The sequence below is a fragment of the Lissotriton vulgaris genome, chromosome 2_1, assembly GCF_964263255.1.
Source record: "Lissotriton vulgaris chromosome 2_1, aLisVul1.2, whole genome shotgun sequence".
Taxonomy (NCBI): domain Eukaryota; kingdom Metazoa; phylum Chordata; class Amphibia; order Caudata; family Salamandridae; genus Lissotriton; species Lissotriton vulgaris.
The window spans coordinates 815,800,229-815,823,665 of record NC_141687.1 but is presented as its reverse complement, the minus strand read 5'-3'; the positions used below and the strand labels follow the sequence as shown (position 1 = coordinate 815,823,665).

Below are 23,437 nucleotides of genomic sequence, written 5' to 3'. Positions count from 1 at the left end.
GCCTCACAGGGAAAGCCAGGATGGGTTCCACAGCGGTATTCGTACAAGCGCCTTGAGACCCTTGCGGGTGAGTAGTGCGCTATACAAGTATCAATTTACAATTTACATTTACATATTTAAAATGATTACAATTTATGTTAAATTAATATAAGCACATATATTTAAATGAAATAATTTATTAAATGTAATGATTTAATAATATATATCTCAATTATTTTAACATACTACCAGGCTCAGTCCATAAATAAACAAACCCTTGAAAAGAATTATTGATATGTTAATGAGAAATTAATACAATAGCTTGACAAAATAATGAATAATTATTAGCTCAATTAATTAAAACAGAAAAAACATACCAAATAATACATATTTTATCCTTTTTGGAAATACTACCCATTCTATCCCCTAAGATGAATCCCCCAGTCAAAAACAAGTTGATTAGAAATGAAGTCAATAATTAAACAGATAAGGAATATTTAAAATAATACATTATTTTATGCAACAGTTATTTTAAAATGCTTCCCACTCTCTTCCCACTAAAACCAAGTGCCCAGTGATTTCCTTCTGATTCACACACCAGCTTCTGTTACTCTGTCATTGAGGAGGGAAGGTAGCCAGAAGTGTTTTTTTTTTTTTACAGAAAACAGTTTCATGAAGCATCTTCAGAGGGGGAGACAGTCTTGATCTGGTCTTTACATTTCAGAGTTCGTATAATTTAAAGGAAGCTCATGCCAAAGGTCATGGGTCCCTAAAGGCAGATATAGATGGGAGACTTAAATCCCCATCTCTGTCCTAGTTAACAGCTCTGCACAACCTCTCCACAAGCTGGTCTTTTATATGCAACATTGTAAAAAGCACAATAATAAGCTAGACAACATATAAAGTTCATGAATGCAATATATTTATGCTTATGATAATACAAATGTCAATATATATTCTGATATGATGTGAAATCAAAATCTAATTCATTTTCTTTCCTGCTTATTATATCTTTTAGGAAGCCTCCCGTGAACTGGAAGCAGCTGTGAGGATCATTGAAGAAGCAGAACATGAACCTTCAGAGTTTCCTGAATTTGCCAGAAAAGCAAACCTTCTGCACAAAGAGTTGGGCATACGCAACCAAAGAATTGCTGCAAATCTGGAGTTTCTAAGCATATATGTGGGATTTTTAAAATCGGCGAAGGAGGTAGGTGTTTCTCACTAATGCATCACATTGCAGGATTGTGTATACATTAGAGGACAACAAACATTTCTCTTAAATTGGAACTCAATGAAATGTTTCAGAAGCGCAGACTATGCATTCCAAAGGTCCGAAATGTATGAGTGTAATGCTTTTTGGTTTCAAGGGCTGTATAATGGGTGTCTTTGCAGGTGAAGCACGGAGCCGAGCTCCTGTTATGTGCACCTGCAGAGCAAACAGTGAATTCATATTACCTGATAATTAACTAAGTTAGTGCTTTACTTTCAAATAGTACAATTCGGAAACAGTGAAAAAGGTTTGCCTCTTTCTTTTTCTGTGCTGTGCTGCCTGAAAATAAAGCACTAACCCAGAGAATTATTGGGTTAAAGGATTGGAGTTAATTCCCTGTACACGCATAAAACAGGCTCTGATGTTGACATTTGTTTTTTTTTGTAAAATTTTTATTTATAGTATGCAAGGTGAAAAATAGAAAGGGGAGGGGAACAGAGCAAGGGGATCAAGAAAGAAATAGGAGAGAAGAAACAGGCGACAGTCCGCCACATAACCCCACACAGGGGGTGCCAAAAACATGATCGCAAAGGGAGGGGCAATAGGGCATCAAAGCCTGCATCAAAAAGGGCGGTAGCCAGGTAAAGCAGCAGAAGGGCGGACAAGAAGGCCTGTCCACCACAGTGTCCAAATTGTGCCTGGAAATTCCAACAGTTGATGCAATGTCCCCAGCTCGGGAAGAGCAACCCAAGCCCCATTCCAGTCATAGTGTCCATTCTCGGGAGCACAGCAAGTCGCAACAAGAGAAAAAACAACTTCCCCAACTACCACCCCCTACCCTCCTTCCCTCCCCACCACCCACCTCCCACCCAGTGGCGGCGACCAACATTCACACAATCCGCAACAGTCACATCTGCAATCAAATTTGGAAGAGATGAAGTGCCCGCAGCGCTGACGGGCAAACTGCCGAAGGCAGGCCTCGGGACAAAAACCTCACCAAGGGGCCCCAGTTAAGCATAAAGTTTTTAAAATTCCCCAGAAAGATGTCTGAGAGCCGCTCCAAACTCAAAAAGCGCCATAGCCGGGCATGCCACAAAGAGACGGCAGGGGCAGACGGGCTTTTCCAAGCAGCTGCCAGAGTCAACTTGGCCGCTCCCAAGCATAACCACATAATGCGCTTATCAGCCCTAGTCTGGTGTTCAAGCAGTGGGTCCCTAAGGCCCAGCAAAACAAAGTCCATGGAATTTGGGAGTGGGTAACCCAGTACATCTTTAATGTGGGAGAGAACCTCGGCCCAGAACGGCCGGATGGTGGGACAGTCCCACCATATATGGCTGAAGTCCCCCAACATCCCACAGCCCCGCCAACACCTATCTGAGGCCGTTGGGAATATGCGGTGTAATTTAGATGGGTACAAGTACCAGTCGAATATGAGCTTCATATGGGCCTCCCTGAGGTCGGTAGAGTGGTTATGTGCTGTCACGTCCCGCCACAAGCTCCTCCACTCGCTGTCGGAAATGTCCCTCCCCAGTGTGTTCTCCCAGTGATCCTGATATCGAGGCCGTGGGGACATAGCAGTGTCTAACAGCAGCCCATATAGAAAAGAGATCGCCCCCTTCATGGTGGATGTGCGGAGGAGGAAAGTTTCGAATTTCGTCAAGGGTCTGGTAGCGGCATCCACCACTCCAGGCGACGTCGCCCAGTGCAGGAGCTGAAGGTGTCTAAAGCGCTCCGTCAGCAAAACACCATAATCCCTCATACAGTTATGGTAAGTGAGGGGTTCGGCACCATGGAACAGGTGGGTGAGGGCTCTACAGCCACCCTCCCTCCAAGTCTCAAAGGGACCCTCCGTCAACGCCGGGGGAAAGGCCGGATTGAAATGGATCGGGGTGAACGGGGACGGGAATGTGGTCCATCGGTCATCGCTACTCACCGTGTCCCAGACCTTTAATACCGTGCTGGTAGGAGTGCTAATGTACGCGTTTCTGGGCCGGTCCACCTTAGGCTTCCAGGCCAGGTCCCAGATGGAACGACCCGCAACGCTCCGATCCATGTGGAGCCAGTGCTTCTCCGAAAGCTGTTGGGACCACTCCACGAGGACTCTAAATTGGGCAGCCTTGTAGTAAAAATGCATGTCTGGAAAGCCCACTCCTCCCTCCAACCGCGGGCGTCGGAGAACCGCGAACGGAAGCCGCGCCCGACCGCCTTGCCAGACATACTTCAGCATCACGGTCTTAAGCCGACGAAAGTAGTCCAGCCCTATCGGGATAGGCAAGGCCTGAAAAAGATAAAGGAGCTTGGGTAGGAGAACCATTTTGAGTGCATGAATCCTACCCAGCCACGAGATAAATTTGGGCTTCCACCGGTCCAGTTCCGTACGAATCGACGCCAGCATCGGGGGGAAGTTAGCCTGGAACAAGGCGCCTATGGTAGAGGTCAGCCGCACGCCCAGGTAGAGCAAAGAGGATGACGTCCACGAGAGCGGAGTAAGCAGCCGGATCTGTTGCACCTCCCCCGGCGGTAAGGTCAAATTGAAGATGTAGGACTTGTCAAAGTTAACCTTAAACCCCGCCACCGTTTCATACTCAGAGAGCACCGAATGGACATGGGGTAGTGACAGCGCCGGGTCTCGAAGGGACAACAGGACATCATCGGCGAAGAGCGAGATCTTATGCTGCTCGCCCGCAAAGGGGAGCCCTAGGATCCGCTCATTTTCCCGTATCGCCAGCGCCAATGGTTCTATGCTAAGGGCGAAGAGAAGGGGCGAGAGTGGACAGCCCTGGCGCGTTCTTCGGGAATGACGAAAACTCCCGGACCTATGGCCGTTAACCAACACTCGGAAGGTATGGTTATTGTAATTGGCCTCAATCATTCTAATAAAGTGGGGCGAGAACCCGAAGGCCACCAGCGTTCGGTGCAGGAACCCCCAATCAACGCGGTCAAAGGCCTTCTCCGCGTCCAGCCCTACCAACACTGCTGGTATGCGGAACCGTTCCGCTTTTTCGATTAAATGGACGACGCGCCGCAGATTGTCATGAGTTTGCCTACCTTTAATGAAGCCAGACTGATCAGGGTGGATCAGAGCAGGCATCAGGTCTTGCAGCCTGCCCGCCAGGATGGAGGAGTACAATTTAGCGTCCAGGTTAAGGAGCGCTATCGGACGATAAGATGCACAGGAGGTAGGGTCCTTACCTGGTTTGGGGATAATAGTAATCAAGGCCTCGGCCATGGAGTCCGTGGTTCTACCGTCAGTGGCCATCGCATTGAAGAGGGAGACTAAGTAGTCGCAGATGTCGGGCGCAAAGGTCTTGTAGAACAGGGCCGTATAGCAGTCAGGCCCAGGGGCCTTATGCAGTTTCAAGGCCTTGATGGCATCTAAAACCTCCTCCCTAGAAATGGGGGAGGACAACAAGTCATTCCATTCTCTGGAAACTCTTGGTAGAGGCAGACCTCCCAAGAACTCGGATTGAGCCTCCGGATTGAGAGCTTCGCTCGAATAGAGCGCTTCATAGAAGTGACCAAATATGTCCGCCTTGTCCGCCTCTTTATGCTGAACAGAGCCAGCGTGGTCACGCACGCCCCCAATATAATCCCTTTCGCATTTGTCACGAAGCTGTCGAGCAAGGTGGCGCCCAACCTTATTGCCCTGGGAGTAGGAGGCACGACGAAGGCGCAGAAGGGTGAATTCCGCCCTGTTGTTATAATGGGCCTTTAGTTTCCCTCGCACTGCCGTCAGGGGGCGCAGGGTCACCCTGGAGGGGTTTGCCTTGTGCGCCTGTTCCAAAGTGGAGAGCTCCGTCTCCAGAGCTTCCCTCTCTTCCTGCCGAAGTTTGTTAAGGTTCGCGTTGAGGGCGAGGCACGTGCCCCGCAAGGAGGCCTTGCACGCGTCCCACGTGTTATACACCGACGTGTCAGAAGGCGGATTGAGGACAAAAAAATCACCAATAGCCTTCCTCAGTGCCTTACAGGACACCTCATCCCTCACCAGAGCCGCCGGGAAGTACCACTTTCGCCAGCCATCTCCCCCCGCGGCCCAATGCAGCCCCAGGACCACCAAGCTATGATCCGACAGCGAGAGCGGAAAGAGATCAGTCATTCGTATATCCCCCCTGAGAGTCTGGCTAACCAAAATATAGTCTATGCGGGAATACGAGCGATGAACGTGAGAGAAGAAAGTATAGTCCCTGGCCTGTGTGTGGACAAAGCGCCAGCTGTCTACCAGTCCCATTTCACCCACTTGACGCTGTGTCTCCTCCGAGAAGACGCCAGTATCTGCCCTGCGTGCCCCAGAACTATCCAGGTCCCTGTCCCACACCATGTTGAAGTCTCCCAGCATGATTAAGTGCCCATCCACAAAGTCCCCCATCTTATCTAACAAACATTGCAAAAAGCCATTTTGACCTGCATTCGGAGCATACACCACGACAAAGGTACACAAGCGACCATACAGCGTCCCCTTCACCATTAGCCAACGACCCTCCTTATCAACGCCCACCCCCAGGAGCTGAAAGTGGCGGGAAGCCCGGAAGAGGAGGGCCACCCCTCTATGCTTCGTGGGCGCGGACGCCCTGTAGATAAGGGGGAACTGCCTATGGCGAAGTCTCATTTCGTCCCTCCTAGCCAGGTGGGTTTCCTGAGGAGCAACCACTTCCAGGTGATGGTCCGAAATGTACTTCCAAAGTTTCTGCCGCTTCTGCGGTGAATTGAGGCCCTTCACGTTCCAGGTGCCTATACTAACAGGCATAATGGGGATCTAAAACTCCACGCTATGTAGGCGCCCAGACATCCACACCCCACTCCTAGATCCCCGTCACACACCGGATCCCAATCACAACGAGGGCAACTACTCATAGGGAACCAAGGAAAAGTCCCTAGCCACAACCGCACAGGAGGGACCACACGCAATCCCCCCCAGCATCCCAGAAAGGACTCTCCTCTATAGAGCCCAAGAGCTGAAGGAGCACCATCATAGAGCCAAGGAAAAAACGCAAAGGTAAATAGCACTGAAGTCACCAACATCACGCATCCATCACACACGGTCGCCACCACACCACCACACCACACCACCCCCTTCCCCCAACCCCAACCACCCTGTCACCGTACCCACACTCAGAGCACCAACTGTCCCACCCCCCTGCAACAACCTGAGAACCAAAAAAACAGAGCACAAGGCCCGCAACCTGAACCAAGCATTCAGCAGTTCCAATGGGCCACAGGTCACAAGGTCCACATCAGACTGGAATCGGGGTGGGGGCACCAGTTCGGGGGTCCCCAGGGCCAAGGCCCGGGGTGTCTTCTCCAAAAGTACCATAGTACCCCAGGGCCGTAGGGACAGAGACCCTCCGGCGCCCGACCATCGAGGAAGTCAGGGATCATGCCGCTCCGGAGCTCTACTGAGTATCTGCAAGCGTGGCCGAGGCCACCGACGCCACCGCTGATCCTCTCTCCTGCAAGCTAACAGAGTGGTCCGGACGCAACCGGTCCGGGGAAGAGCCAACCCGGTGCCATGATGAAGAGCGACGCCGTCGTCGCGATGGTGAGGACTGTGCCGTTTGAGAAGGAGGGTCGTCCTCCAGCCCCAGCAGCTCCCTCGCGGCCTTCAGGGAGCGAATCTGTGCCAGTCTGTTCTGCCACCGAAATATAATACGGAAGGGGTGTCCCCAGGAGTAGGAGATGCCACGCTCCCTCAGAAAAGCAGTCACTGGCCGGAATTCTCTCCTTTTTTGAAGCGTGGACGCCGCCAGGTCCTGGAACAGCTGCGGCCGATGGCCACGAAATTGCAAGGTGGTAATGGCCCTAGCCTTCCGGAGGATGCGTTCCTTTGTTTGGAAGTCATGTACACACGCGAGGATGTCCGGGGGGGGCCACCTCCTCGCCTAGGCAGGCCAACTCTGTGCACCCTATCCAACTTGATCTCCTGAACGTCTTCCTCATCCAACACTTGTAGGAATAGGGCCTGCACATATTCTCTCAAGTCTCCAGCCTCCCCCTCCCAAGGGACCGCTCTGATACGAACGTTGTTTCTTCTGGAGCGGTTTTCCAGGTCCTCGGCGTATGCTTGCAGGTTCAGGTTCTGGTCAGTAAAGCGAAGAACATCTTGTTGCAATTGGTGAACGTCATTCGCCATACTTAAGTCGTGATCTTCCAAGGTGGCCACCCGCTCACCAATTCCGTCCACATCTCTCCGGACCTCCCGTAGGTCCGACGCCAGCTGAGCTCGAAGCTCGGAGATATCCTCCTTGATAGAGGCAAAGAGCTCCGTCATGAACGCTTTGGTGGCGGGCGCCTCCTCGTCCGATTGCCTAGTCGAACCACTAGCTCCGGGGGAAGATGGCGGCTGCGATGATTTAGAAGCCCCGTCCTTCAACGTCCTCCCCTTGCGCGGCAAGTTCGACATTGCGGCGGAGCCGTGGAATCAAGGCCACTGGGGATGTGGGCCGCTCAGAAGTACCTGCGTCACGGGCAGCAGCCGCCCGATTAAGATGGCGGCGTGGGAGCTTCCCGCCAGAGATCCAGAATGACGGCGGCAAGCCCGAAGTCCCCGTCTCACACAGCCGGGCCACGAACGCAGCCACTCGATACCGCCAGAGCACAACTTAGTCCACTATCACCGGGCAATGTGGGCCGGGCAATTAGTCCGCAGGGCAGGGCAGGCCTCTGAATCCAACCAATGTCCAGGCCTGGGTGCTCCGCGCAAGGCCAACAACTCCGAGTCGCAGGCGGTGCAGGGCACGGGTCCACACCAGGCGGCACGGTACACACAGGGACGAGGAGGACCCTCCGACCCAGCAGTGGTCGCCGAGGGCGCCGCCACGCTGTCCAGAAGTAGCCGCAATCAGATCGCACGGCTCCGCCAAAGATCCGGGGCTCACCCTCCACGCGAAGAAGGACGGCCCTGCTGCTTGAGGGACTGCTCTGCTGTCTGAGAAGGAAGACTTGACCTGCTTGCCTTCATCCCAGGCTATCCAGAGGGACTCCAAGGGACAGTTGACTGACCTCATGTGTGAGCTACAAGGACGCAACAAATGTCAGAGGCCTCCAGGCAACAGGTCCGGTTAACCAGCTTCAACTGAACCTTCCTGGACCTGCATCTGGACCTGCATGAGTGCTGCTGCTGGCCTATTCTAGAGTGAGTACTGATCCACAAGAGGTGCCTCCAGGGCCTAGACCCTTGACTGGCATCAGCAAGATGTATTCATAAAAAAGGTGAAATTTCTGAATTTGGACTTCTCGTGACCGTGAACAGGGTTGTTTGCGGCAAGACTCTGCGCTGCCCGCGAGTACAAGGAATGCAAAACTCCAGTGAAACCTTCTCTTCATGCCAAAAATGACTATTACTGGTGACCAAACACTTGAAACTCGCACTTTCAGCTACAGCAACGAGAGCCTGCATCAACCACCAACATGGAGCCCCAACAATGGCTATCCAAGATGCTTGACCGGCTCTTTGTGCTACAGCGTCAACTGTCCGAGATGCCTGACCTACTCTTCACACTACAGCAACGACTATGCGACAACTGTCCCTGATGTTCAACTTCCTCCTGGCAGCCTCCTCCACTACGAACAGAATTTTTCTGCCAGATTTAGAAGGTAACTTTTCAGTGAGACTAACATGGTTGTGTATCTGACCAATGCTCCATCGTGGTTGGCCTGAACTTGTGCCTTTGCTCCGGTCTAACTCCGTGGTGTTTTAGGCGCTAGGTTAACTTAAAACTTTAAAACTGAATCTCTCCAATTCTACTGTATGGATTTCTTTTTGTATCATTTAATTTCTTGAAATGTATTAAGCACAGGTTAATTTATTGACATGTGGTTCACCCAGACAAGGATTGCGGTTGTTGCCTGAGTGGTGCTCCACCCCACCAGCCAAGAGCCCTGGGGCATATTTATCAATCTTTCCTGCAGCACAACACAGAAAGCCACCTTGCTGTGCTGCGCGAAAGAGAAAGGGCAAAAATGCAGTGCATATAACATTATACAGAACAGTCCTGTCCTTTCGTACTGTTGGCGCACTTTTGGCTGCCTCGCGCCAATGCAGGTATCCTTGTGTTAAGTTGCAAGGGGGCTGCATTGTACGCAGGAATGTTTTTGTGCAGCACGGAACACTTTCCTGCACAAAAACAATCCTGAGAGGCATTTTTCTCCTATTTATGCTGCAGAATGCAGCACAAGTAGAAAGAGGAAAAAAGTAAAATAAAGATATTTATCCTCGTTACATCTCACCTGGGAAGGGGTAGCATTTTGGTGCATTCCCAGGTAAGGTCTTGTTTTTTTGGGCACGTACCAAGCGCTCATTCCGCTAGTGCCAGGACACTCCTCGGAGCAGCTGTGTGCTATAGTAATTCTCTCATTCATTCATTCATATTGATGGAGGGCATATTTAACATTGTAACTCCATTTCCGTACATGTTGGAGTAAGCGCATATAACTGGCAGGGGGAGGGGTATTTTCTAACTCCAATCTCAGAGACAATGGCTTAAGTGCATATACATTTTCCTATTATTACTCAAGTCCCGTTAACGCTGGGCAAAGTTCTTATATTGGAATGAGTGCATATTTACTATTCTAACCTTAGCTGTATAAATATTGGACAAAGTGCATATTATTGGGGGCATATTTACTATTCTAACTTCAAGTCTGCAAACATTGGGGTAAGTGGAACGGATTGGAGAGTGACCCAGAAGAAGCTCATTGTCACTAATCAGAGACCCATTGACTGCATTCTGGGAAAAGAGTTACCACCGGTGTTAGAAAAGCTGGGGGCAGCAGCCATTGAGGGGAGCCCCGAAAGCTCAGGTTTCTAAGGGTAATACTCTGAAGGGTAGAGTACGCAGGCCCAGTTGGAAAGGCAGGAGGTGGAGACAATCCCCAGTGGGAGGGGCAGTGGATCAGGGGTTGCCAGCTCTGATGGAAGAGCACTCGAAAACTTATCCTAGTGAGGCCACTTATGACCAGGAGGCAGTGGCAGCCGGTAATGTCTCAGGATGCCAAAACTGGACCGGTGGGCAGGAGAGTAAAAGTAGGGTGCCTATCACCCAGGGCGGTACCCCCTATATGAGTGGTAACCGAGATCAGAGAACCCTTAGGAACATGTAGGGCACTCCTTTCCAACTTGAGGGATAGAAGTGAGGCCCAGTTCAGTGCTGCCCTTTAGAGCTCATGGACTGTCAATGTTTCTGTCTTCTTTCAGACCGTTTTTTGAGGCCATCCTCCAGATTAGATGGAGGTCCAATAGGTATAGGGAACTTTTCGCATCTAAGCTAATAACTACTGAACTGGACTGGGATGAATGAAGACATGGGAACCTCATTTTGGAACATCAAGCGGGCTTTACTTCCTTCACAATCTATCCTTTGGCCCTTGGGTTTGCTTCCTTTGTTTTTAATGTTGTCTACATGCTGTGAGGTTATGTTTTTTGGAAGGATCACTCCCCCTTAAGGGGATACATAAAGGGTATTTGTATGTTATTTGCATTTTTTGGGCATATTCAATATAAAGTAATGAATAATTGAAACATTTTGTTTTTTACTCTCCTTTCTTAATTTTGTACATAAGATGTTAAGTAAGGGTTTAAATCATTAAAAGATGTATTCAATGTACAAAGGGCATTTCTGTTGTGTTTGATATTGTATTGGATTCCCCAGACCCTTGTGATGATATTATTCAGAATACACCTCATTTGTGTTGTATACTTTTAGAGAGTCCAAACCATCTGTACCTTCTGCCAGTGTTCTGGGTCACATGACTGTGAATGGTCCTGCTGTTGAGGTTTGCATATTAGTTCCAGGCAGTGACACAAAGAAGGCTTACGTGTGGACAGGATGGGCCATTCTGGCAGGATGACAGGTGAGGGTCTATACCCAGCCCCACTTATACTTAAAAGGGATTTGCCTCCTGCCACACAAAGGAACATAAAACCAGGCCTGTCCTGCCAGGGCTGGACTGGAAATCACAACCGGCCCTGGCAAAGTGCTCGGCCGGCCCCCCTCCCCACTCGGGGGCGTTGGAGGTGCAGCCGAGCTCTTTGCCGGGCCGATTTTGGTACAGGGCCGATTTTGCAGCTATGCTGCAAAAACGGCTCTATAACAAAAGCGGCCCCCAGGAGCCCAAAACCAGCCCCCTCCCGTGCAGCACACCGGGGGATTGCCAGGTGCCCGCTATGGCCAGTCCGGCCCTGTGTCTTGCCTTTTGTCACCCCCAGTTTGGAGCCATGACAGGGAAAAGGAAAGAACTTTCCAGAACCTGTTGTGGGGGTAGGACAGTTTCCACACACAAAGGCTGTCACCAGCTATAAATATTGGACCTCCAGAGTAACGCATCAGGACACACTTGGAAATGTGGAAGTTAAAGAAGAAGTACTGCTGCATGGCATGAAAAAAAGCCTATTTGGGCCTATGATTCTTTCAGCATGCAAGTTGTTTCCTCTGCTTGATGTGTATGAGAAAAGTTCATGTTTTTTCCAAAGATAGAAAAACAGCTTCACATAGACACAAGCATTAACTTGAGTACTCTACCATCCATATGACATAGAGGCTTCTAGTTTAAGTTTGTTCTGCTATTTATGTTTTTGTTTAGCTTGATGAACAAATCCAGAATCTGAAACAGTTGTACAGCTCAGAACCTGTGGAAGAAGACAATGACACAGCTGTGAAGACGATGTTGGAGACAGCGGATTCGCAGTGGCAGACAGTGCTGAAGAACATTATCACTCTTCAAGACAAAGGCCACGACTGTCTGAATTGTGTGACAATGGTGAGACTAGTATATTCTTTAAAATTTGCCGTGAGAAGCAAATACCAAAATGAGTACGGGTCATGCCTTGGAATGTTTTTTAACCCCTTAAGTGCTGCCGTCGGCCAACGGTCGTCGCGAGCGCTACCTTGCCAGTGCTGCGCACGACCGTTGGCCGACGGGCCAGCATTCGTTCTTCGAACGTTCAGCACTGGGCGCTGAACGTTCGACGCTCCTATGAGGTTAACATGCCATGAAATCCAATGAGCTATTTTTAATTTATTTCTTTAGTTGTAGATTGTTTTCGATTAAATGGCCACGGTGGCTTTACATTGCTATTAAAACCAACACACTTTGGTAAATCAACTACTTCTGACTTGCATTTTGAGTTCTGAAAAAAATATTTAGAAAAAAAAGTCTGCCGCAGTGAAAAGAACAAAAACAAAACTGATTGTTTCCTGGATAAGATACGTCTATGAGAAAAATTATTTAATATGTGATGATTCCATGTACTTCTGCAATGAAAATCCTTTCCTCATTCATTGCAATGCTGGCACTCTGTAAGAGGAGGACTGATACACCAAACAGTCCTGAGCTTGGATTCAAAGGGTTAACAATTGTATAGCGGTGCCAAACTCCTCCCTAGGTATATGTTAACGGATGGAAACAATAGGCTACGCAGACAGCTGTGCTGTCAAACCAGATCTAAAAACCCACCACAAACCTGTATGTCTTTATTAAACTACACATGGTGGAAAGATACAGAGGTATGTTTTAGCTTCTTTTTTTCTCCACCGGGAATATTTCTGTGCTTTTGACTGTAATGTTAATCGCATGACCATAAGTCCTAATAAGGGACAGTTTCAAAGTCACTTTTTTATTACTGCTTGGGGGTCACCGGTAGGCTTCCCCCCTGCACCACACTTAAAGCCATTATGTCCTCAATCAACCTTTACATTTGTTGATTACCTATTGCACGCTTTTCCATTTCTTTCAGGAATCAGGCACCTTGGTGAGAAAGCTTATTTCGTTTTACGACATCTGTTCTTCCTCTCTGCCTCACAGTACAGGAGACCCCAATTTTCTTTTCTGCCTCAGACAACTCATGCTTGGAACTAACTCTTTAGGGTGGAGGTTTTTTAAGGGCAAGTCAAAAAAGCTTGAGAACATCGTTCCCAGTAGAGTAGATTCTACACACTTTGACAGCTGCTTCCTGCCCTGTCCTTTGTCTGCAGCTGTCAGACTCTATCCTCCTTGAGTCTAACTCTTACAGTAGCATGACATGTTTCATTCTTATCGATAATTATTCATAGAGGCTGGAGTATGCCTCAATAAATTGGGGCAGTGAGGCAAATAACAGTACATTCTTGATTCGGGCTCCCGGTGTTATGTAGGATAATATTGCGCTTCATCTCCAGAAACCCAGCCCTAGCCTCTAAAAGGCTCTTGTTGTCAACTTTGGTGGATGCGACTGATCTACTCCTCGACCTTCAATCTACCGACTCCAGGGCACTGAATCTGTTGTTGTGATGAAACATGGCAAGTGCCGGGGGACAATTTTGGGGGCCCTTCCAATTGGCATTACCTGGGAAGAAGTTACCACCCCAATTTACCTTGTTCCCGCCCATCTGCCTTCTCCAATTAGGATCAGAGTGGAAATTACTGGACGCGACCGGGTAAAAGTAGGTTAGGGGAAGGGATTTTATCTGCGTTTCTCGGCTATCTGCCTCCCAGTCGCAGATATGCTTAACCGCCCAGCTGTTCCTAAAATTAATTACAATGCAATCACCCTGAATACATTTTGCCCGTGATCCCACCCAGTCTACACGTCTGGCAAATAGGATTTCACTAGCTCCATGGTTAGGGAGAGGCCTATTATAGTTTACCCAGTGAATGTATTCGTTTTTCAGCTCACTATAGGCCTCCGTTTTTCCCTGGCTCAAACTGGGGACCCCTACTAAGACCACCACGTAGGGTATAGATTCAGGAGGTAGGTCCAAGCGAGGTAGCACAGTATTTCGTACATCAAAGGTCTTTGCCAAATTTGCCATATTTACTGGTTGATCCAAGCCCCCCACCCTCCACGTTCCTGTCTATCACGGGGACATTAGGTGCCACAGGATCAATATGTGTGGTAGGATGTGCATCCAATGGAACGGTAGAGGCTGATAAGCCAAATAGGGCGTTAGTTTCTGACGAAGTTATCGGCTCACAGTCTACGTTCGTTGACCTAGATAACCTCTGATCATTTCTAACACAATCCACAGCCTGCATGCCCTCCCGTCTGTAATGTAGTACACAACAATTCAAGGTGGGAAAGTCTGTGTTCTATAGAATTCAGTCTATCATAGATAGGGAGGCAAGTCTCTGTAAATATTTGTTCTAGTTTGACCCAGAAGTCTCCCCTATTCTCAGGAGGAATCATATTGTCAATACCCTGGGTAGCCGGGGACCCATTTAGATTTTCTTGTTGTAGGTCCGAATCAATTATGGCTGAATTGCTCTCTAAGTTGACACATTTCTGAATTTTTGCTTTTCTATTCTTTAAAGCAGCTCCTTCCCGCTTTCTTTTAGTTGGGGCATCTGGCACCTGATAAACAGTCCCTGATTTAGTGCTAGTAGCCGACCGGGTTGGCAGACCCGATCTGGTTGCAACTAAGATTTGCGGGAGAGTACATAGGTCTGTTAGTACTGTAGCCACGGTCGTTAAAGGGCTAGGCAGCCTACCAGCTATGTCAGGTGGCAAGTTACCCTCGCCATTGGAGCCAACGGGCATAGTATCGGTCGTTAGTTGAGACACAGGTGATGATACCTGGGCCAGTCTACCCAGTGATGACCACTTGTCAAAGATCGGCTCCATAGATAGCCTCTTTTCAGTTATTTCAATTTCCCGTCGCAGCACTGATGATGCCCTTGTTATAAACTGGTCTAATGTCCCCATAATATTTCCTCCAGAAAGCGACTTTCTCCCCTTTCCCACACTGGCTGCAGCCATTTTCTTAAACTGTTTTTTTAGCAATCGCTCCACTAACTTGTGACCCAAACAAGGCTTGGCGGATAGAAGGCAATCCTAAATATCTAGCAAGAGTGTTCTGACCTTAAAGGGCCACTTATAGGGAAGATTAAAGAGGGTGGCCCGTCCCATCCTCGACCGTGCTCGGACGGGCACAGACGGGCCTGGCCTTGGCCCGCGCTTCACCCGGCACGTGCCTGCACGCGTCCCGCGAAGCGGGAGCCGCGAGCGGCTATATAGCACGTGGGGGGGGAGCAGGCAGGCAAAGGCTTGGGCAGCAGAGGGGCTCCTGGGCTGTGTAGTCCTTCCCCTTAGGTGCGGTATTCCAGGCAGCAAGTCCGCGGCTACGAACGGCTCCTGCGAAGCGGGGGCCGCGAGCTGCAATATAGCGAGTGGGGGCGGAGCAGGCAGGCAAAGGTGTGGGCAGCAGAGGGGCTTCTGGGCTGTGGAGTCCTTCCCCTTAGGCACGGTAATCCAGGCAGCAAGTCAGTGGTTACGAGCGGCTCCTAAGAAGCGGGGGCCGCGAGCCGCTATATAGCGTGTGGGGGCGGAGCAGGCAGGCACAAGTGTGGGCAGCAGAGGGGCTCCTGGGCTGTGTAGTCCTTCCCCTTAGGCGCGGTAATCCAGGCTGCAGGTCCGCGGCTACGAGCCGGTTTTATGGTATTTATTTTGTTCCCATTTCTGTCTGTATTTATCCATATTTATTTTTTGCTAAATGTTACTGTGTTTATCCTCTTTTAGATTGAGTTCTGTAAAAAAGGTAAGTTGAAAATAGTGCATTTCCACTTTTATTTAACCAATAAATGTACACTCATACTTGAATGCCTCACAAGTTTCAATGATATGAATGAACATAGCTGATGAATCAGTACACTCTTATCTTGATTTGCATATGTTAGTATTAGTCTTATGCACATCTACAGCTGTTCAAGACTATTTAGTAAACAGTTTCTCAATTAATATGCACTGCCTTTGGCCTGTGACTGACAACACCTAAAATCACTCAAAGTCAACCTCATTTCAGTTTTTATCCATATTTAAAAATAAATACAGACAAGAACATAAATGTTTTTTGGTCTGTATTTATCTTTAAAATCAGTAAAAATGTAAATATGGGAGCCTTATTCTTGATAAAATGATATACAGGATCTCAGTAGGAACTATGTAATCCTGGGCAGTGAACTCCACTTCATTCCCGGAGTTTGCAGAGTTTTTTGCACTTCATGGAGCTTGCGGACTTCTAATAAACTCAGCTCCACAAGGGGAAGTTATTCCCTTACTCGCCCGTGCCAACGGTAAGTTGGTGAGCAGGAGCCCACTTCCCAGGGTGATTTCTCAACTCAGGCGGTCGCGGATGGTCGCTACCACTCACGTTGAGAAACCTTCTGTTTGCGTTGAGGAAGCTGCCGCTCAAGTAGAACTTCTGCTTGAGCAGCAGAAAGAAGCAGCACCCTGTTGCACTGTGCGAAATGCCAGTCTCGCTGATTTTACAGTGTAGGGCAAACACCCAGCACTAACAATGAGTGCAAACGATGCTAGGTAACCCACTCCGCTGCTAGTGGAACTCCGTGTAGCTTGGCAGAGTTTTTTACTGAGTCTCGCATAGCGGAACTCCGTGAACTCGCCCAGGCTTAGAACTATGCCGCTGAATTTCTACTGTCTGCCAGGCAGATAGTGGTGCAGATCAACAGATCAGTGTTGTAACCCAAAGAAGTCCGGTCCTCTACGTTATATGAATAATGTTTATTAATGCTCAGTTACAGGTCATTAAAATGGTGAGTTCAGGTAAGTAGATTATAAGTCCAAAGAAGATAGCCACACCAGGAGCATGCAACCTTGCTGCTCAGCCTACACAGTCCAACTGACACTTTACACCTCACCAGCCACCCAAGCATTCCATTACATCACCAAGCACTCCAGCACTCCGCTTCATCACCCAGCACTCCAGCACTCATCCTGGTTGAGCAGTAGGGAAGGTGTAACTAAGGAAAGGGTGCATAGCGACAACTTCAGTCCCAACCATATGACCAGGGGCAAGGTGATATAGGCGTGAAAGAATGATCTTGGATGATCAAAGACATCTCATCTTCTCTCACTGCTCAATGAATGGCCCTCCAGTGTTGCCTCCTCCCTACTTTTGCCACTCATCTCCTCTTTTATGCTCTTCTGCCACCACCCTTTCACAACAGCTTATAAACAATACTGCAAGTTCTGCCGATGTTTAAGCCATTCCTGTAACTGTAACTAGTCACATGGCATCCCACACAGGTAGCACTTCCATTCTTTCATCTTGCTTTCCTATTGGGCACTTACTTCTGACAATCATAGCAGGTCAAAAACAGTCATGATAAAATTTGGTGCACCATAAGTGCACTGTTATGCACTGCAAACATGCACTTATTATTTAATATGCAAGCACAATAAAAAATTAATGTGAATCCTTATTCAACCAATGGAAACCCAGCCCAATAATATTATGCTAGCATGCTAAAGCATCACTGTAACAAGCATTAGCAAATCCAATAGGTCTTTACAAGCTACTGGCTTTGCCAATGCATGCTTTCCACTTGCATGCGTGCACATGCGTCAAGGCGCATGTGCACGTAAGCTGAAAGTCTTGGAAACTGTTAAAGAAAACTCATTCCAAGATGGACATTGATGCGCACACAAGTCATGACACAGGTGAGCCTGTGTATGTTATCAAGCATGCATGCTCATGTGTCATAATGTCGAGAGATGTTTTTAATTTACCAATATAACATGTTGACGAGATATATTAGACATGTAAATTAAAATTAAAAAAATTACAAGTCACACAAAGAGAGGAAATAGGAGGCAGTGGACCAGCACCGTTTTCCAGTTGCTGGTCCACAGGTAAAAAACTGAAAGTGTGAGAGGGGGATCAAGACTACACCAGCATCAGGGAGAGGGAACAGTTAGTAAGCAAAATAGAGTGAGTCCATAGGGAGGATGGGATGGTAAACAAGAGAAGAGAGAATTGAAACACAAGCACTACAATATTAAGCAAGAAGTCAAGTCAGAAGAAGGCATGACCGAAATGCTCTTGTGTGGCGCAAACACAAAAATAGGAAGGATAGCCTTTGGATCGGGAGCAAGGAAGTGAGATACTTAATAAAGCCATTCATTCATGAGCAGGGGGTAGACCCTAAGCACAGTATATGTATATTGAAAACAATAGATCAGGCCAACCAACTTCTAAAGTTCTCTTTAGCTGGGACCTAAAAAGGGTATCATTGAAATTATGTACACCAATACTCATAGGTGATAGTGTGTGGAACATTGCCCCTGCCCCATGGCCCTCTCCTCTCCATGGATTCAAAACAGCCCTGGTCCTCGAGAGTAGTACTTGGTCACTGAGCACCCTCAGAGCTTGCCAGGGGAGAGCCAACAACGCTCACCTGGCATACCCTTATCTTGCACTGACCCCTGCAGAACTCTGGCACCCCACCCGCTGGTCCCCACCGGCCATCCCACTGACATTTTTTGCCTTCTGGGTAGGCAGAAAATCTCAGCGGATTCATCTCCAGAACAGAGTAAAAAGACACGGACAGGACCCATTATTTGTGGAAACAAAACTTAGAATGACTGGAATTTAGTGCAGGGATTCCAGTCAGATACAGAGAGTCCGGCCCCCTGGTATCTCCGCACCAAGTTCTGCAAAACCCATAATGAGAGCCTCAGTTGGGAGGTGTATAGACTTCAACTGATGAAAACTGGCTACTACATTGAATCCCAAGAGCACTAGTTTTATCGTGACAGAGCGACAAGGAGGGACTCATAGAAACTCCTAGGATTCTCTAGCCAGGTAGCAAGAAGTCAGGTAAAAAAGAAAGCAAGCCTCTTCTCATCTTCCTTAGATTACTATGTCACAGTGGATCACATGTAATGGATATGTCCTTTGTGTGCAAATCTCTTGCAATCCATTGTGGAAAAGGAACTTGCTATTGCAGGCAAGTATGAAGGACCATATATATATATATATATGGTAAGAGCCAATTTACTTTGAGATTACCGATGGCAATGGTTGAGCAGCTCATCCATTTCAGGGTTTTTCTATCGGTTGATACTTATAGTCCTGCTTTTTCTTTTATAAATGTAGCACCACATGCACCAGAATGTAATGAGAAAGTCTGGTGTAGATGATGACACATGGTCCACTTGCATCTAATTTAAACAACAGTTTTTTTATGTTTCATGTGCACACAGTTTTGTTCACCGTAATCATTTTTGCAATTTTTATTTAACACCTTGAAATATACTCATACGACTTTTTGTGCAATTTTTTTTTTAACCAGGTCAACAACAAACCAGTCTTGACGGAGGCGCAGATGCATTTAATTAAGCAGACCACTGACAAGGTTCAAAAAGAGAAAGTCGAGCTGACAAACCTTTGGACATCATGGCAACGTCATATCAATCAAATGAAGTCTGTAAAACACCAATGGCGGAAACTCAAAGATCATCTGAAACAAGTAAGTGATCTGGGAGTGATGAAGGAATTTAGTTTATGTTTCTGTCACTCTTCAATTTGAAATTCGTAAGTACAATTCAAGTTGTGGTTGTAACAGCATGAGTTTATATGACTTCTGGACCTTAAGTTTAATGCCACAAACTCTTCTTTTTTATTTCAGTCATGGTTTGCCTCTGGCCAGTGATCCTCAATCACATTATATGTTAATAAGTCACCAAATGGCTACATATCACCAATGGCGCAATACTCCAGTCCTGTATTTTTTCTTTTGCAAACCATTGTGTTCATGAGTGATAGTCAACATGAATCAGTTGCAGTGTACCAGGTCAACAACTCTCAAAATTCATTAGGGTGTTGTGGGAAAGTTGATTATTAATTGAAGTTGAGGGTAGTCCTCTTTAAGTAATAATGGCACTATTCCTTTCTAGGTCTAGTTTGGTCCCACTAATTAAACCTAGGCTCAACCCTTGGTAGCTGTAGCCCAAAGTAGAAAAGCTTAACTTAGGAGAAATGTGTAAAGAATTTATCAGTACCAAAACAGTTTAAAAATAGAAAAAACTGCACATTACAAATCCCTCTCCAATTTATAAAAATAGCATGATATGCTGACTCTTTGGAAAGACTATGTCAAGCAGAACAAGATATGCTAGGGGCAGCGTTCACAGTAGAATAACTGAGAGCATATCTTAAGTGGGTAGGCCTAGTGCCCGTGACAGGAAAGGAGCCAAAACGCAACATGGACACATCACAGAGGCCTACTTCATATTTATTTATTTATCTTTATTTATATTTAGAGCTTTGCATATATCAAAATCGTATGTACTGGTTGTAGAGATTTAGGCACCAGTTGTCATCAGTACGTTTAAAGGGGAGATTTCTTAAGTTAAATATAAAAATAAACTTCTTCAGAAACAAGATAGAGAAGAGAAGGTCAGGGATGTCCAATAGAACAACTCGTAATATGGCGGTCTGACCACTGAGCTCTCCACTGTTGGACCACCAAGCTCGTAATAAGCTCCTAAGAGAAGTGTCTGTGAGCAGCGGTGGAAGCTTTAATTTACTGACAACTGTCACAGCTAAGGAGATATAGTTTCGTCTGTTTGTAGCAACCATTCCACCAATAGCATTTCTGGTGTAAGGAAACTGTAACAGCCACACCAGCTTGGGCAGAAGCTAATCCCTCATGAGCAGCTATGATTAATTCTAGCCTGCGGTCTTGGTTTATTATCACTCGATTCCCCACTCTGGGAATACGACCAAAAGGTACGTTTTGAGCTCTCAGTCGGTAGGAGTATTTTACTGGAATTAATTTGGGTAATGATGTACCAGTGTGTGAAGCATTGGCAACTAACACGATGTCACTATCCACTCTCGCGTTGGAATTAGTAATTGCAGGTACCACAGCAGTCTGAACTGCTGCTTTTCCGGCTTCATCAGCCAGTGAATACCTTGCAACGTGATTTTCAGCACATTGGTCTCCCGATGCATGAATTACATGAGACTGTGGCAAACATTCTTAACCTATCCCTAAAGCAATTTATGCTTGATAGCATACCCTTTTGAGTCTTTGAGTCCATTCAAGTGGCAATAATGTAAATCCTCATTGAGATACTCTACACCAGAGGTCTTCAAACTTTTTGATGCCGAGACCCCCTTGTAAAACCTTTTTAGGCGTAAAGACCCCCTTCCGACAAAAGTTCTAGAAACTGGTACTCCTCATCATCAACTTTTGACAACCATAAATGCGCCTGTTAGACCTCATCACATCCCTCCATCATTCATCCACCCACACTTTCACACATCCATCCATCCACCCTTTCATCCTTCCATCCATACATCCATCCTTCATCCATCTACCCTTTCATCCTTCCATACATCCATCCTTTACCCATCCACCCTTCCTTCCATCCACCCACCTTTTCACACATCCATCCATCATTCATCCATGCAACCTTTTATCCATTCATACATCCATCCACCCACCCTTTCATCTTCCCATCCTTCACCTATCCACCCTTTCATCCATCCATCCACCCACCTTTTCACACATCCATCCATCCATCATTCATCCATCCACCCTTTCATCCATCCATCCTTATCTGTCCACCCTTTCATTCTTCCATCCATACATCTATCCTTCACCAATCTATCCTTCATCTATCCACCCTTTCATCCTTCCATCCATACATCTATCATTCATCCATCCACCCTTTCATTCATCCATCCACTCATCATTCATCCACCCACCTTTTCACATATCCATCCATACATCCATCATCCATCCATTCACCCATCCTTCACCCATCCACCCTTCCTTCCATCCACCCATCATTCATCCACCCACCTTTTCACACATCCATCTATCATTCATCCATGCAACATTTTATCCATTCATACATCCATCCACCCTTTCATCTTCCCATCCTTCATCCACCCACCCTTTCATCCTCCCATCCACCCATCCATCCATCCATCCTTCACCTATCCACCCTTTCATCCATACATCCAGCCTTTCATCCATCCATCTACCCATCATTCATCCCCCCACCTTTTCACACATCCATCCATCCATCATTCATCCATCCACCCGTTCATCCATCCATCCTTATCTGTCCACCCTTTCATTCTTCCATCCATACATCTATCCTTCACCAATCTATCCTTCATCCATCCACCCTTTCATCCTTCCATCCATACATCTATCATTCATCCATCCACCCTTTCATTCATCCATCCACTCATCATTCATCCACCCAACTTTTCACACATCCGTCCATACATCCATCATCCATCCATTCACCCATCCTTTACCCATCCACCCTTCCTTCCATCCACCCATCATTCATTCACCCACCTTTTCACACATCCATCCATCGTTCATCCATCCATGCAACCTTTTATCCATTCATACATCCATCCACCCTTTCATCCTCCCATCCATACATCCATCCTTCATCCAGCCCCCCTATTAATCCATCCATCCTTCATCCCCCCTTTCATCCTCCCATCCATACATCTATCCACCCTTTCATCCATACATCCATGACATCTGTGACAGCATCTCCACATTTCTGGAAAAATCAGAGTATCTTGCACCTAATCAGGCTGGCTTCCGTCCTTGCCATTCTACTGAAGCGGTCATTCTTTCAGTGCAGAATACTTTGAGGCGGAACGCGGACGAAGGGATCCATCAGGCTCTGGTGCTACTGGACCTCTCTGCTGCATTCGACATGGTCGACTATACCATCTTGGTCAACCGTGTCGAGCAGGCAGGCCTCAGGGGCTCTGCGCTGAGCTGGATCCGTTCATTCATCACTGACCGAACTCAATCGGTCAGACTGGGCTCCTTCACGGCTCCTACTATATCCACCATCTGCGGAGTACCTCAAGGCTCCTCGTTATCTCCCCTGCTTTTTAATTTGTACCTACGCCCCCTTTTATACTCCCTCAGGAATGCAAAGGTAACCATCTTCAACTATGCTGATGATTTGCAGCTCATCTTTCCTTTGAACACCAAGGACTCTGTGGTAGAATTTCAAAACACCATGTCCCACATTCTGAGTTGGATGAGCTGCAATCATTTGAAACTTAACCCAGGCAAGACCGAACTGGTCTTGCCTGGACAGAGTATACTTAGTTGGAATACCAGCTTCTGGCCCTCCTGCATGGGTGGCCCCCATCTAAGTCATCCTCGGTCAAGAGCCTAGGTATCTTTATCAGCGAGGATCTCTCCCTAAAAAAACAGGTTGGAGCAGTTGTGTCTTCCAGCTTTTTCCAGTTGAAGAAAATTTTAAAAATTGCCTGTTTCTTCTCCTCAGCTGCCCTCAAACAGATCGTCATCTCCCTGGTCCTGTCCAGATTGGACTTTTCCAACAGTCTCTACCTTGGGCTCCAAACTGGAGAGCTTAAACGCCTCCAGCTGGTTCAGAACCAAGCAGCCAGACTTCTTTTGAACATCCCTAGGAGGCAATCAGTCAGACTTAGCCTGAAACAGCTACACTGGCTGCCGGTT

General features: G+C 47.4%; 1 protein-coding gene across 1 annotated transcript in view; it reads left to right on the top strand.

The window, feature by feature from the left end:
- The window catches only part of CCDC141 (coiled-coil domain containing 141), a 658,578-nt gene that overhangs the window by 467,594 nt on the left and 167,547 nt on the right, over positions 1-23,437 (top strand). The window contains exons 11-13 of the mRNA XM_086956207.1: positions 998-1,186; positions 11,765-11,941; positions 19,250-19,426. Of these exons, the coding sequence (XP_086812333.1) occupies positions 998-1,186; positions 11,765-11,941; positions 19,250-19,426 (543 nt within the window). The remainder of the gene's footprint in view (positions 1-997; positions 1,187-11,764; positions 11,942-19,249; positions 19,427-23,437) is intronic.